The sequence below is a fragment of the Ambystoma mexicanum genome, chromosome 5q (assembly GCF_040938575.1).
Source record: "Ambystoma mexicanum isolate Mex_15411 chromosome 5q, UKY_AmexF1_1, whole genome shotgun sequence".
NCBI lineage: Eukaryota > Metazoa > Chordata > Amphibia > Caudata > Ambystomatidae > Ambystoma > Ambystoma mexicanum.
Window position 1 is genome coordinate 1341201706 of NC_090933.1, and position 16670 is coordinate 1341218375.

Here is a 16670-nt window from a genome sequence, read left to right on the forward strand (position 1 = left end):
TGACTCGACTGGCATCCAGCGGTTACGAAAATCCTCCGAACCCCGGTCTACGACAATGGACTTCGATGACCTTGATGTCCGGGTGCTTTACTTCAAGATTCTTGTTGAACCCCTTCTCTGTTCGACAGCCTTCCGGAACGGACTTCCAGGGCATCTCAAAGATCAGCTTCTGCACGATGTTGATCTCTTAGCTCGGGGAGAGGTCTCCTAGCCAGGTCCTCTCTCAGATCAGTCCGACAGCTTTTAGATTTGGTCAAAGCAGCAATTCTTCTTCAAGATAGGCTTCAAGGATAAGCAGCTTCAAGTTTAAACTTCAGCGTCTGAACAAATTGCGAAGTGAGAGGTCCCCAGATATACACATCTGACCCTCATTCACTCTGCTGAGCCAAGCTTAGTCAGCCAATCAGACAGAAGGGCATTCAGACAGGCAGGCAGCCAATAAGGCTCACAGGTATTCAGGATATTCACTTCCACGCAGACACCCATAACAAGGAATGTGGATTGGGGGAAGCACCCAGCCTTTCAGCACACCACACTGCATTCATGTCAGTTTCAGGAAAGGCTGTCTCATTCATTGTGTCCCACACAGAGCAACCAGACACCCATATGCATATTGGTCACACACTATTCACACAGTTCTCACTCCAAAGGGGTACACACAACACACAGTCACTGAGAAGGCCCCAGCCAGTCTGGTGTGGACTTCCCCACAATACCATATATGGCTCTTCCATCCAACAGCCAGTCAGGGGAAGGGACAGCGTCAGGGTTTCCCAGGACTTTATGAAAACAAGGTAACAGGCAACAGAAACCAAGAGGCCATCTTGCCTTCCATCAGGAATCCACTGATTCCTATAGCAGGGCCTAGGTATCCCAAAATGGAGGATACTCGAGCACCTGTCAAATTCAGCATGGAGCTGCCACCAGCCCATACCCTGTTCTGTGGGCAACACACAGATGCCCAGAAACATACACTAGGGGTAAAGGGATGTACCCCCACTGATGGGTGCCGTAAAGGTATCCCAAGTGTCTCTGTTCACCATGACCAAAAAGAGGAAGAGCTGCACTGCCAGGCGTCCCAACTGCACTCCTTGTGCAGAACACAACACAGAACACACATAATAAGGGAGTACAGGACAAGTCCCTCTAATGCATTCCAGCATCACAAAGTGCCCGTCAGTCAGTCCAGAAACTCAGAAAATGATATTCCCTGGCAAAGGGCCCACATAATAATACATAGAAACTCATGCAGAGGCATCCTACTCACCATCACGAACCCCTTGGAAGGTAGGCTGAGGCTGCAAATACGGGGGCTGCTGTGGATATGGCTGCTGTGGATATGGCTGCTGTGGGTAGGGCCCCTGGTCATACCCTCCTTGAGGATAGGGCCCTTGAGGATAGGGCCCTTGAGGATACGTGCCCTGTGGATACGGAGCCTGGTTATATGGTCCAGCAGGATAGGGGACCTGAGCATAAGGTGCTGTCATAGGATAGGGCGGCTGCCCATATGGAGGTGGCGGCACTGCCGGCTGTCCTTGCACCACAGGGTACGGAGCGCTGGGATTTGGGTACGCCTCCTCCGTCACCAGGAAACTCTTCTCATGAGACATCTTTAGGAGCAGTTAAGAGTGGTTCCTGGAAGGCAAACATGAAAAAATTATAATGGGCAGCCATTATCGTCAACAAGGAAAATTAACTCATCAACGAGCAAGTGCAACATCGACAAGTCTCTGCATGGAACCAATCGCAACCCCTCACCCTTCAGAGGGACAAGCTGCATACCTAGAGAGCAATGAACCCGCCTCCACAGTTCACCACACCAAACCCCCTCACAAATCCTCCCAAATAGCAACCCAACAGAATGACGGTCTCTCCCCAAGCCCAAACCTCACAGGACAGCAGCCCAACCCTAGACCCAAAGTAACCAGCTCTTCTCACAAACAAATTACAGTTTCTACTTTGCCAAACGTCAAACTATAGTCATTACCAACAACCCCCAAAAATACTCCTCCAGCACCTTAAATCACACATGGCCATACTAGATCAAAAATCCAAAAAGAGCAATACTTTTGCCATTGTGGATTCTGGAAACACTGCCAATGCAACCTTATGGCCAGTACTACTGAACCCTGTTTAATTTAACCTGCAAGGTGGTATGCACAAAACATCAACGTTTTGGGCAGCAGTCCCGGCTCCCACTGAAGGATAGACTCCTATTCAAGATGCTTGGTTAATAAAGCTAATTTGCTTTGCCATCGCGTTTGGCAGAGAAGGCTAAGCTCCTTAAGGTTGAATACATTTATTTATAGGCACTTTTATAATGTGCAAAGGCCATTTCTTGGAAGTGAAAAGAAGACTATAATTTTAAGGAACATTAGAAATGTTCTACTGGTGACAACCTACGGCCTGCCTTATTTGTAGAGATTGCCTCAGTTATACAAGTTACTTACCAACTGTAACGTTCTTTCAACTGGATGATCCTCCCACGTATTCCTCATCTTAAATAAATTTGTCAGCTTGCTGCTTCTTTCGGAAAAAAAAAAAAAACATTTCGCTAGAGGGCGCTGTGCTCGAGGATGCGCAGCTTGGTCCCTCAAAGGCCGCTGTCGAGCGTCGACGTCATCCGTCGTATAAAGGGCTTGAGCCGCGCCAGTTGGCTCAGTTCTGTTTTTTTTATGTTAATGGTCGCATCAGTTGCATACTGTGTCGGCAGATGTCAGGCTCTTAAGGAAGTACAAGTGCAACAAGCGTAAGAACTGTACAGAGGGTTAGGTTGGGAGGGTCGATGAGGAATACGTGGGAGGAACATCCAGTCAAACAAACGTTACAGTTGGTAAGTAACTTGTTCTTCGAATGGATTGTGTCCTCCTACGTATTCCTCATCTTAGATAGACTCCCATAGCAGTTGTAATTTAGAGGAGGAGGGAGTATCATAGTTCTTCAATTATGCACAGAATGAACGACAGCTTTTGCAAAAAGACCTACTTGGTAAAAAGTGGTGTCTAAACAATAATGTTTTACAAAAGTGTGCATTGATGACCAAGTGGCCGCAGCACAAATGTCTTGCACTGGGACACCCCTCTGAAGAGCCGTGGAAGTTGCTATGCCCCTGGTTGAATGGGCCCTTAAACCATCTGGAGGCTCCTTCCCAGCCAATTTGTAACATTCAGATATTGCTAGGATAATCCATCTGGATATAGTTTGTTTGGACATACCAAGGCCCAATTTGTGTCCAGTATACCCAACCAACAACTGATCGGTTTGTCTAAATCTTTCCAATCTAGATATGTAAAAACTGAGAGCCCTTTTAGGGTCTAGTCTGTGAAATCTTTCCTCCTCTTTACTAGCGTGCGGAGGAGGATAAAAAGATGGTAAGGTGATTTTCTGTGCCAGATGGAAATCGGAAACTAATTTAGGTAGGAAAAAAGGCTTGACCTTTAAAACAACTTTATCTTTATGGAAATCCGTGTCTGGAGGCTTACAAGAGAACGCCTGCAACTCACTCACCCTGCGGGCTGAAGTTAGAGCCACTAGTAGAACCATTTTTAAAGTTAGGAACCTTAAAGGACAAGAATGTAAAGGCTCAAAAGGGGCACACAAGAAACTTAAAAACTAAATTTAAATCCCATTTGGGAACTTGGAAAGATGTAGGAGGGAACACATTTGTTAATCTTTTAAGAAATTGGATAACTAAAGGCATTTTGAAATATGAAACTTCTTCTGAGGAGCGCTTGAAGATGGATAGCACTGCCAAATATCCTTTAATAGTCCCAACTTGGAGCCCCGAGTTGGCTAAATGTAATAGAAAGTAAAGCACCATGGGAGTGGCACATTGAAAAGGATCCACATTCTTATCCCTGCCCAGTTACTGAATTTCAAGGATTTTTTTGCTGGCCTTCTGGCCGAAAGAAAAATCTCCATAACGTCATCCGGGAGGTCCCAATACTTATATCTCAACCTCTCAGAATCCAAGTGTGAAGGTTAAGTGTCTTGACCTCTGGATGGAGAACTCGACCTTCCTCTTGCGAGAGAAGATCCTCTCTTTGTGGAAGACTTATTGGAGGGCAGATGGACATGTCCAGAAGGTCCGGGTACTACGTTCTCCTGGCCCAATCCGGGGCAATGAGGATCATGGTTTTCCTGCACTTTCTCAACCTCCTGATTATTTGAGGAATCACGGAGGAAACGCATAAAGGAGTTGAAATATCCAGTCCACTACGAACGCGTCCCCTAGAGCTCCTCTCGGGGGAAATTCCCTTGAGCAAAACAGTTCGCACTTTCGGTTGGCACTGGTCGCGAACAGATCCACTTGAGGGGTACCCCAAAGGGCGAAGATCTCTTGAAGGACTTCCTGAGCTAGCTCCCACTCATGAGATACTGTGCTCTGCCTGCTCAGAGCGTCCGCCGCCGTGTTCAGCTCTCCAGCTAGGTGAATTGCCGACAGATTCCTTCTTGCATTGCCCAGAACCAGAGCTGCATTGCCTCTCTGCACAGTGGGAGTGATCCTACGCCTCCTCGTTTGTTGAGGTAGTACATGACCACTGTGTTGTCCGTCATTATCGGGACATTCTTTCCCTGTACAGCGGGCAGAAAGGCCTTCAGCGCCAGTCCGATTGCCCTCAGCTCCAAAATGTTGATGTGTAGTTTGGACTCTGATGGAGACCAACGACCGCTGATTGTCAGATCGTTGGTGTGGGCTCCCACCCTGTGAGTGAGGCATCCGTCACTACAGTTATCTCCGGCCATGGTTGCCAAAAAGGTTCCCCTCTGAGGATATTTTCCTTGTGAGCCCACCAAAGGAGATCTTGAGCCACCTTGGACGGGACTTATAGAAGATCTGACATCTCCCCTGAAAGCTGGGACCATTGACTCCTGAGGGCCCATTGAAGGGGTCTCATTCTCAGTTGAGCCTCTGGCACCAGAACAATGCAGGATGCCATGAGGCCTAGCAACCTTAGGAAGTCGAACGCCGGTAGATGTTGGGCATTCTGAAATTGTGTTACCATCTGCAGAATGTGGTGAGCTCTTTCCTCGGGAGGCGAGGCTTTCCCTGAGGTGGTGTCCAGGACCACTCCGATGAATTGGAGTCGTTGGCTCAGAATCTTTTGTGACTTCTCCCTCAATTACAAGAAGCCCAATTTGTGAATGAAGTGACAGGTCATGGCCAGATGTCCCTGGGCCAATTCGGGTGAACTTGCCCTGATTAACCAATCGTCCAGATAAGGGTAGATGTAAATCCCTTCCCTTCCCTTCTGAGACTCGCTGCCACTACCGCCATTAGTTTGGTGAAGACCCTTAGGGCGGAGGTCAGCCCAAATGGCAGAACTCTAAACTGATAGTGAGATCCGCCAATTGCGAACCTCAGGTACTTTGTGTTTGAGAAGGATTGGCACATGAAAGTAAGCATTCTGAAGGTCCAATAAAACCAGCCAGTCCTGAAGCTGAAGAGCCTGAAGGATCTGAGAAAGTGTCACCATCTTGAACTTGTCCATCCTGAGGAATTTGTTCAAATTTCTCAAATCCAAGATGGGTCTCAATCCTCCGTCCTTTTTGGAAATGAGAAAATAAGGGGAATACCAACACTTGTTCCTCTCCACTACAGGTACATGATCTATTGCACATTTCTCTAGCAGGGTTCACATCTCCTGCACAAGGAGCGGGTCTGGAATTTTTACAGAGTTGGCTCCCGGTGGATGATCTTGAGGCCTTTGATGAAAAGGAAGACAGTAACCATGGGTCACTATCTCTAGTGCCCAGGCATCCGACGTAATGCCCCGCCATTCGTCCAGATACTGAGTGATTCTGCCTCCCACCGGTGTCTTGTGGGTTAAGGCCTCAAAGTGGCTTTGCAGTGGCTGAGGAGGAAGTAGCCGTTGCTTTGGCTGATCTAGCACCTCTCCCTTTTCCACCACTAAAGGGTTTTCTTTGTTGTCCCCCTTTGACTGGCATGCCCTCTCCCTTTTCCAAAAGAGGAATAGAAGCGAAAAGGATGACTCTTCCAGGAAGATGACCCTGCGTAAGAGTGCTGTTGAGGTTGCCTTATAGCGGCGCTGAGTGATTTTGCTGCCACGTTCGAGGTCTGCAGCTTCTCCAAGTTCTCATCCGCCTTGCTGCCAAACAACCTCAAGCCGTCAAACGACATATTAAGTGACTTGGATTGAACATCAAATGCGAAACCAGATTTTCTTAGCCATGCAAATCTATGCAAGACTGCGCTAGATGCCATGGATTTAACAGGTTACTCACCGTAGTGACCACCTTACTCCTAGTCCATAGTCCCCTTTCCTCCATACTTGTGGGACGGGACCGGAGCACTTTGTAAAAAGCATCCAAATTTTTCCAAAAATGTGTCCTTCCTCTCTTTCCTGCGCGAGGCCCTGCGCGCGGCCGTAACCCCGCCCACCTTGGCTCCGCCCTGCGCATCGCCCCTCAGTCCTTTTCTATGCCAGGTCAAAGACCCATTACCAATACAGAGGAACCTTATTAGAGGGGACGGCGGGCGGGCGTATGGAGGAAAGGGGACTATGGACTAGGAGTAAGGTGGTCACTACGGTGAGTAACCTGTTAATACTCCTACATCCCGTCCCCTTTCCTCCATACTTGTGAGAGATTCCCAAGCACTCCTTACAGGAACTACGGGTGGATGGAAATACCCCTTACTGAAAAAGGTTCTTCAGCACAGCCTGGCCAAACTGAGCATCAGCTCTAGAACTCACATCGAGGCAGTAATGCTTACAGAAAGCAGATGGAGAGGCCCAAGTAGCTGCCCTAGCGATGGACTAACAGGGAACATACTTCTGAAAAGCAACCGCAGCTGCCTTGCCCCGCACCAGGTGTGCATGAATACCTTTAGGAGGTTTCAGCTTTTGGACAGTGAAAGACTGTGATACAGACGTCAATCCACCTAGACACCCGTTTGCCTTGAGGGTTGCCGAAAGTCACAAAAAGTTGAGAAGAACTTCTAAGCTCGGAAGTCATATCAAGGTAGAACTTGAGAGCTCTACGGACATCAAGACAGTGTAGAACCCTCTCCGCCTCAGAGGCGGGGTTCTGAAAAAAGACCGGTAGGGAGATCGATTGATTCAAATGGAATTCGGTCACCACCTTCGGCAGAAAAGCCGGATTAGTTTGAAGGACTACCTTGTCCTTGTGAAAGACCAAGAAAGGATGCTCCACCGACAATGCCTGGAGCTCACTCACTCTCCTTGCCGATGTGACGGCGACCAAAAAGGACACTTTCCAAGACAAGTACTTCAGGTCCACAGTAGCCATCGGCTCAAAGGGTTTATGGCACAGCGCTGTCAGGACAACATTCAGGTCCCATGGCGGGTGCGGATTACGAACTGGACGGTAAAGGCGTGTTAAACCAGCAAAATGCCTCTTTACCACTGGGTTAGTCAGAGAATACGAACACTGATCCGTAGAGAGATAAGCAGAGACCGCTGACAGGTAAGTCCTGCATGCAGAACATGAACCCCTGACTCGGCTAGGGAGGACACGAAGGACACCACCGATTCAACCGTGGCCCCCCTTGGATCCAATTTCTTCTCTAGACACCAATGACAGAACCTGTGCCATTTACTCTTGTACTAAGATCTGGTCGAAGGTTTTCTGGCTGCCTGGATAATACGCATGTCATCCGCAGACAAATTCAGATGCTCTAAAGACCTGAACTCAGGCACCAAGCCGCCAAGCTGAGCGATTGTGGGGAGGGGTGCCACAGCTGCTGCTCTCCCTGGTGGAGAAGATCGGGAGTTACCGGTAACCTGATCGGCGGATAAACAGACAGTTGTTGGAGTTCTGAGAACCAAAACCTGGCCGGCCATCACAGGGCTATCAGTAGAAGAGAACAGTTCACCGAGTTCTTCAACTTCCAAATTGCCCGGTGAACTAGAGGCAGAGGCGGGAAGGCGTAAGCTCTCATGTTGTGCCATGGAATCTCTAGAGCATCCCCCAAAGAGGAGGCTCCCAGCCCCCCTCTGGAGGCATACAGAAGAAGCTTCTTGTTCGTCGCCGTCTCAAAGAGGTCCACCTGCGGTGTGCCCCAGCGCGAGAAAATCCCTGAGAGGACCTCCGCCTTCAGCGCCCACTCGTAGCTGACCACTGTCCGCCGGCTGAGGGCATCTGCTGTGACATTCAGCTGGCCAGATATGTGCACTGCAAGTAGCCAGACACCATGAAGCATGGCCCACTCCCAAATCTGGATGGACAGGTCCACGAGGGGGGGAGACTTCGTTCCCCCCTGCTTGTTGATGTAATACATTGACACCACATTCTCTGTTCTTATGCGGACCACTCTGTTGACAATGACCGGTCTGAACGCCTTGAGCGCCAAGAAAATCGCCATAAGCTCCAAATGGTTTATGTGCAGGAGCTTGTCCTGAGGCGACCAGAGGTCCGAGACCTGAAGGAGATCTAATGTCGCACCCCACCCTAGGAGGGAGGAGTCAGTCGTGATCATCACCATAGGGACCGGGGCCTGAAACCCCGCGCCCCAGACAGATTGCTGAGAGATGACCACCAGTCCAGGTCTACTCTCATGGAATCCGGAATCCTTATCCGCATGGAGTCTGGGTCCACTGCCTGACGCCATGAATTCCGAAGGGCCATCTGGGTCCGTCTCATTTTGAGACAAGCAAGAGGAAGAGCCTGCACACACAAGGCCATGAGGCCCAGAAGCCTCTGGAACCACCAGGCCGACATGCTCTCCGACTGCGCAAACATCTGACACGTGGCCAACAGATCCGCCATTCTGTCCCCGGTCAGGTATACTCTGCAGTCGATCGTGTTCCAATGAAAACCCAGAAAAATCAGGTCCTGAGAGACCGTCATGGAGGATTTCCATCAGTTCACCGACAGCCCAAGATGGAACAGGAGCTGAAGGAGAGACTGGAGGTTGCCCGCTGCCGCCAGCGGACAAGGGCTGCGTAGAAGCCAATCGTCCAAATAAGGATACACATGGATACCCTGAAGATGAAGATAGGCCGCAATCACCGACATCTTCGTGAAGACACGCAGCGCCGAACTGAGGCCAAAAGGAAGCACCCGAAACTGGAAGTGCTCCTCTCCCAAAGAGAAACGGAGGTACCTCCTGTGTGGAGCCCAAATCAGGATATGCATGTTGGCATCCTGAAGGTCCACCACGCTGAGCCAATCGCCCGCCTGCAACGAGGAACAAATGTGGCCGGGCGTGATCATCTTGAATTTCTCTTGAGGTAAGGAAAGATTGAACTGGGAAAGGTCTGGGATGGTGCGCAGGCCAGCCTGGTTGGGTTTGGGCACCGTACACAGCCGGGAGTAGAAGCCCTCCCCTCGCTCCCCAAGGCGAACGGGTTCCACAGCTCTGAGGAGCAGAAGTTTCTGAACCTCGGTCTTGAGGGAGGGTGAGCCCGACAGCTGAAAAGGAGGGTTGAGGGGTGGGGTAGGGGGTAAAGGTAAGCAGAAGCCCGCCCGAGCGACTGACGAGACCCATCTGTCTTCTGTCATTGTCTGCCACACCTCCCAATGAGACGCGATGCGTCCTCCCACCGGGGTCTCGTGCGAGCACGGAAAAACCTCATTTGGCAGGTTTATCGGTGGCGGTGCCACCTGAACCTGATGAGGAGGCTGAGGAGCGGGAGAAATACCGCGTATGCTGTTGTCTACGGCGGTTATTTCCCGCAGGAGTGTCCACTCTGCGCGATTTGCGGTCGAGGAAGCCCCTGAAACCAGAAGAAGGTCGACTCTGCGATAACGGTCTCTGAGGTTTGAAAGGAGCTTTAACCAGAACAGACAATGATTTAGCCGTCTGAGTACTATCCTTGGTTTTGCTGAGCTCTACATCAGTAGAAGAATGAAAAAGCTCCTTACCATCGAATGGAAGGTCCAAAACCTTGTCTTGCACTTCCTTCGAAAACTTGGTGGCATGCAACCACGCTTGCCTCGAGGTATCAACCCCGAGCATCATGCCCCGAGCCGAGGTGTCTACGTGATGAGCCGCAGCCTCCAGGAGATCCTGGGCCAAGACCCTGGCATCGGAAAGGCCACCTCTGAAATCTTCCAACTTCTCGACCGGAATATGCTCCTCAAACTCGGACAGACCTTTCCACATCTGCATGTTAGCTCCCGCCAAAATCAATTCGGCATTGGCCTGCCTGAGCTGCAAAGCCGAATTGGCAAAGATTTTCCTCCCTAGGGAGTCCAGGAGCTTGTCCTCCTTTCCCAAGACCTGAGTAGCCGTCGCGGAAGAGGATGCTGCAGGTCTGGACTGCAACGTGGCCGCAGCCACCACTGTGGAGGAGGGAGGCAGACAAGACGACAAGGCCACTTCCTCCGAAGAGTGCAGCCTGTACCTCGCGTCAATCTTTTTATTGACGAAAAGTCCTGAGTGTGGCTTCTCCCAGACTCTTTGGACCTCGGCCAAAACATCCTTTTGCAGGAAAAGGCCGGTATGCTCCAAAGGAGACAGGGTGAACGCTCCAGAAAGCACGCCCTCCTGTGGAGCAGGTGCCTCGGGAACCGGGGCATCTAAGAAATTCATCATGTCCAGTACCAAGTCATGAAAAGCTATAACAGAGCGGGGAAGGTCCTCGTTGTCCTGCTGCCTTGAGGGTCATCTGACAGGTCAGGATCCTGCTGAGCCGTGTCAGGTACTGCCTTGTCCACTGGGGACAACGGTGGCAAAGGCGGAAGAGCAGGGGCAGGCACCACGGGCAAAGGAGGCGTCGGCGGAACCACCAGAGGAACGGGTGGAGCCAGAGGCGCTGGTGGACAAATTTCCTTAAAAAGCCCTTTGAAATATTCCCTCATGGGGTCGGTGCGCATAAGCACTTGATATTTACCGAAAAAGGCGTCCTCAGGAGATTGTTTCGGAACCTGAGGAGGCCTCTCATGAGGTGGGCAATTCCAGGGACGTAACAGAGAAGGGTGCCACGCCGGGCCCTCCGCCGACATACCCACATAAATCAAAGGTGTCGCCCCTGCAGGCAACGAAACATTGTGCGGAAGAGGCATCCGGGCGTTCCAATCATAAACGGGCCCGCACAACCTTATGTTCACCCAAGGGACCGAACCCTACGCCAGAGGCCGACGGCGTAGTTTTAGGGGTAGTACCTAAAATGGCCGCCGTGGTCGTGGCGGGAACGGCCGCCATTTTGTCTTCATCTGAGGGGGACTGCGGCACGTGAGGAGGTGAGGCAGGGGTCCCCATCGATGGATCAGGGGTCTTAATTTTAGCCTTAACATAAGGAACCTCGGCAGAGCCGGTACTATGAGGCCTGGAATGTTTCTGCGACATACCAACCGCCAACTGAGCCTTCGAAGGAAGGACCTCGGCACTGCCGGTAAAAGAAGAACCTTGCTTCTTTGCCCCCTCAACAGATCTGGTATCACCACAAAAGCGGGAACGGTGAGAAACCTGCTGGTAGCCTTAGCCTCTGTACGTGGGACCTCGGGCCTAGGCCCAGTAATGGCCTTATCGGCACGGGCCTCGAACATCCGTTCGGTAAACACAAGCCCAACCAAGGCCTCGGGGCGCACCCCGGTCTTGTTTTTAAGGGAAGCCGAAAGAGAGGCCTCAGAGCAAGCTCCGGTACCCTGTGACTCAGCAGTACTGGGTCTACACACAGCCCCCACAGGAGGGGCCTCGGAAGTTACTCCGGTGTACACAGGCCCCTTACGGAGATGCTCGGAGAAAACTCTGGTAGAATTATTAGGCCCGACAGGCACCTCAGGGCGAACCCCGGTGACAGAGCGATCAACGCCCCTCCCGGCTCGAGAGGAACCCGGGAAGGTATCCTCCGGCCGGGGGGTGCTCTGAAAACGAAAGAACTTACTGGGCGTTTCTTCTTCTCGTCGATGAACGCCTGAAAATTAGATGGAGGAGCGCGTCGGAACACCTCCTCCCACCGTTCCAACCGACGTTGAAGAGCCCGGACCGAAAGGGAGTTACAGTAAAAACAGGAGTCCCAGCGGTGTTCCGGACCCAAACACTCTAAACAAAGAGGATGTGGATCCGCCCTCGCGAAGCGACGACACAAAGAGCAGTCTGGAAAGTCCAATTTAAAAGACATAGACAGACTATAAGACGAACGCTAGCGAGAGCCAGAGAGGAAAACAGGGAAGAAAATCTTCTGAGGATGCAAGTGCGTCCGGCCCAATCGAGCGGAGAAAAGGACTGAGGAGCAATGCGCGGGGCGGAGCCAAGGTGGGCGGGGTTACAGCCGCGTGCCGGACCCCGCGCAAGAAAGAGAGGAAGGACACATTTTTGGAAAAATTTGGATGCTTTTTACAAAGTGCTCCGGTCCCGTCCCACAGGACGGAGAGATGTCCCACAAGTATGTGGGAAAGGGGACGGGACGTAGGAGTACTGCTTATACTCTGCAGTATCCAATCCTGGCTTGAGGCACTCCTCCATAGCATCCTTCCCATCCTTTACTATCGCCAGGAAACCATCCCGCTCCTCACCCTCCGGGATGTGATCAGCCGTTGCATCTAAACAGCTCCACAGGGTGTAAGTGAACCTAGCTAATGTACAAGTCACATTAGTAGACTTAAGGACCATACTACCAGAAGTAAAAGCCTTCCTCGCCCAGGCATCAATCTTTTTATCGTCCCTGTCAGGGGGCATAAAGAGATAAGCCGACTGTCTATTTGCAGTCGCAGCTTGAATTACCAAACTTTCAGGCAAAGGATGCTTAGATAAATATTCTGGATCCGAGGGAGCAGGTCTATACTTTCCTACAAATTTCTTATTCACAGCTGGTAGAAATTCAGGTGTCTCCCAATTTGTCATAATATTCTTTTGAAGAGCGTTGTGGAAGCGAAGGACTGGTTCTTTCTGAGGTCCTTCATCAATAATGTCTGTTAAGTCGTCCTGATCATATCTTGGGGACACTGACTTCCACTCCATAAAATCTATCACTCTTCCCATGAGGTTCCTATACCCCGGTTCAGCATGGTTTGTGGGGTCAGGCCTTTCAAAATCTACCTCAGATTTATCTAGGCCGATTGTAGGCAGTCATAAAGGTCTGACATTTTTTAATTAGGATCTACCAGTTCCTCAGGGACTTCTCTTGTCCCAAATCGAACACCAGTTGATGTAATTTCCTCATCAGAGGTTTGTTCCTCAAAAATAGCAGATATAGATTGAAAAAAATTATTGCCTGGGCTGAGGGTGGACAATTTTTTCTGGTAAAGGTGGAACAGAGCTAGCCTTAGCCATAGTTATCTTGGGAACCGGCATGAAAGATTTCCCAGACAAAGGCGTCGACGGAATCAACACCGGCTTTGACATACTATAAGGATTCCCTGAGGTCATCAAGGATGGCTTGGATGTCGAGTAAGGCTTCGACGCTGAGGCCGAAGGTATCAACGCCGTTTTTGGCTTCGACGGCGTCTGTGAAGGACGTGTGGAGTCAATAGCTGACATTCGAAGATGAGGTCGCCATTTTGTCCTCAGGCAACCTCGATGTATGCACTAAAGGTTTCTGTACAGTCTCATGAGGCGCTGGAGAATCATCGTCCGAGGACGCCCTCCACTTTGTCGGATTTAGTGCGAGATGTTTTGGAATTCCCTCTGTCACCTTCAGAGTGACAGGGACATACTCTTCACGTAGCTTTTTTTTTTTTTTTAGGGGGGTCGGGCCGCCTTCTCAAATTTTTTTAGCATTGAAGCCCTAAAGGCCTCCCATTTCTTTGGGGAATCATGCTTCGAAGGACAAGAAATTAACCTTCTGTCGGGCGAGGAAGGAGACGAAGATCTATGATGTCGCTTTTTTGATTTTTTCGATGACACGGAAGAGGACTTCCTCGAGCGACTTTTGGACCTCGATCGCCTCGACTGATGACGAGATTTAGATCTTGATCCTCTCGAGTCTTTTAGCCTTTTAGCAGACTTGTAAGACTCTTCCCCACCACTAGCTTACCTTGGCATTCCTCAAGAGCCTTGTTCGACATAGCCTGACAAGACCCGCACTCGTCGACTCGGTGATCAGGACTAAGGCACCAAAGACTGTTGCGGAGAGGATTCGAAATAGACATCTTTCTTCCGCATTTGAGACACTTTTTAAAACCCTTCTTGGTTGTTGTCGGGGTTGAGGAAGAAGACATTTCTCAATGAGAAAAACTGACGCGCCGTTTTGATACATGAAGCAGAAGCTCGGAAAAACGGAACTGAACCAATGGACGCGGCTCGAGCCCTTTATACGATGGATGACATTTACACTCGACGGCGGCCTTCGAGGGACCAAGCAGCGCGGCCTCGAGCACAGCGCCTTCTGGCGAAATCTTTTTTTTTCCGAAAGAAGCAGCAAGCTGATGAATATATCTAAGATGAGGAATATGTGGGAGGACACAATCCACTCTAAGTGCTTTTGCGTTGTAGGTTTTGTTTTTGGGTAAAGAGAAAATCCCTCCAAAGCGAGAGAATAGTCCCAAAGACTATGTTGAGTGTTCTATAAAGAGGTCTCAAAACTTCTGTAATCAGACATTTTTCTCCTTGGAGCCTTTAGGATGCATTCCTCATCGGTTTACAGCAGTGGCGGTTAGGCTCATGCAGAGATAGCAGTTGAGAGAGGGGTGCCCAGGAGAAAAGACAGTTCTGAGGAACTTCAATAAACAGGACTGTTCTATGCTATTTGAAGGATTGCAGGCTAGGTGATTTATGTCAATTGCACATCCGAATCATCCTATGGTGCGTGGGGCGCATTATGATTGACTAGTATCCCTGTGGTGCCTGTCTGAAGTATGTTTGGCACACGTCAATGAAACAGCCGGGCCTTCGGTTTTAGGGTAGAATATGGCAGGGTGGGTCTGCGGCGAGACAGTGTGTAATTTGGGCTGGTCCCAGAGACAGGCATCCATATTATACAAAGAATTTCAAACTGCATTCTCTTTTTTATCAGGAGTCAGTGGAGTCCCTTCAGGCTGCGGTGATGTGACCCAACTTGCTGAGGTTTAGGCGAGTGGCAGCTTGCCAATGTACATCTTCAGGTTATCTTAATAGATCAAACTGCAGTAGTCCAAAAGGGACCAACAATCTAGTTAATTGGATTTGAAGACTTGATGAAGTGGGTGTGGGGAGGTGGCAAAGAAGTTGATAGACTTTTTACCATGTCATTTACTTGTAGCATGAAATAAATATCCTGCTCGAATAGAATGTCCATATGCGCAACTTTCTGGGCTGCGGTTGCTCCCAGAATTGTGGGCCATGTCATAGGTGACCTCTTGCTTTTGGACTGACATGCAGGATCTTGTTCAGGAATAGAAGGGAACGCATCAGAGGCCCTCAGATGTGGTCTATCTGCAGATTTGTCTTCCAGATGGATGTCAATCTGAGGGTCATCAGTGCATGCCTAGAAGTGGAAATAATGTTGTTGCTTTCTTTACCAGTCTTTCCAGAAGCCTCATACACAAGTGCAAGGAAAGGCATTCATGCACGCTTAGAAGGGTGCAAGAAGAGATACAAGGCACACATCCGCAGGGGATAGTGAGACACCAATTGAAAAGACAATAAAATAAAGAAAACCCCCAATGACACCCACAAATGTCAATGCTTGATTAAGTGTTATCATAACACAATGAGCTAATAACCAAGACTTCAGAGAAATTTTGGCATTACATGAACTCATGGAGTCAAATCTAAAATCCATCTTTATAAATAAACAAGCTGACCAATATGCTCAGCTCGGTTCACGTTTTAAAGGACAACGTTCATGGCTAGGAGAAAAGCTTCTTGAATTATAGAGATGAACAAGTTACTCTCTTACCTGGTAACGTTGTTTCGATGGGATGGTCCGACGACGTATTCCACATCTATACAATAACCACAGCTGTGCTGCTTCGGAAAATCTTTCGGCGTCTGCGTCCTGCGTCAATGACATCGATATGCTGTCCTCGAGGGCCTCCGTCGAGCCGACAACACTGGATGTTATAAGTAGGACGCACGACGGCCGTAGCCTCGGTTGCAGTTTTTCCCCCCAGAACGTGTGGCACCAAACCACTGCCAATAGGACCACAGAAAGCCTTGCGGAAACTTAAGCTGCAATCGCATAAGAAATTCTGTAGCGGGGCCGGTAGGGAGCGAGCGATGTGGAATACGTCGTCGGACCATCCCATCGAAAGAACGTTACCCGGTAAGAGAGTAACTTGTTCTTCGAGGGGATTGGATCCTCCGACGTATTCCATATCTATGACAGACTCCCAAAGCAGTACCAACGTATGGAGGAGGGAAAATAATTTAGAATATAGAAATTTAGAATGCCCAATCAAATTGCAGAATAAAGGATCGCCTTGCCAAAGGCCAGATCCTGCCCATGGACAGAATCGAGGGAGTAGTGACGTACAAAAGTATGGACCGAAGCCCAAGTGGCTGCATCACAAAATTAACGAATAGGAACACCCCTCTGCAGGGCAGTAGAGGCAGCCATACCCCTTGTAGAATGGGCCCGTAAGCCTACCGGAGGGTCCTTACCCGCCAGGCGGTAACATTCAGAAATTGCCAAGATAATCCATCTAGAGTCTGCTTAGTCACAGCTTGTCCCAAACGCCTTCCAGCGTAACCAATAGAGCTGATTGTCCACTCTGACCCGGGACATGCGTGAAATGTAGAAACTTAAAGCTCTCCTAGGATCCAACCTATGAAGCCTCTCCTCTTCCTTACTAGGATGTGGAGGAGGATAAAATGCCGGAGG

The 16670-nt window shown here is 49.8% G+C and overlaps 1 protein-coding gene across 2 annotated transcripts in view; it reads right to left on the reverse strand.

Moving 5' to 3' along the window:
• The window catches only part of GRINA (glutamate ionotropic receptor NMDA type subunit associated protein 1), a 431157-nt gene that overhangs the window by 233273 nt on the left and 181214 nt on the right, over positions 1-16670 (reverse strand). For both annotated transcript variants that reach the window (XM_069621966.1, XM_069621967.1), the window contains exon 2: positions 1268-1635. In XM_069621966.1, the coding sequence (XP_069478067.1) occupies positions 1268-1610 (343 nt within the window). In that variant the 5' untranslated portion in view covers positions 1611-1635. The remainder of the gene's footprint in view (positions 1-1267; positions 1636-16670) is intronic.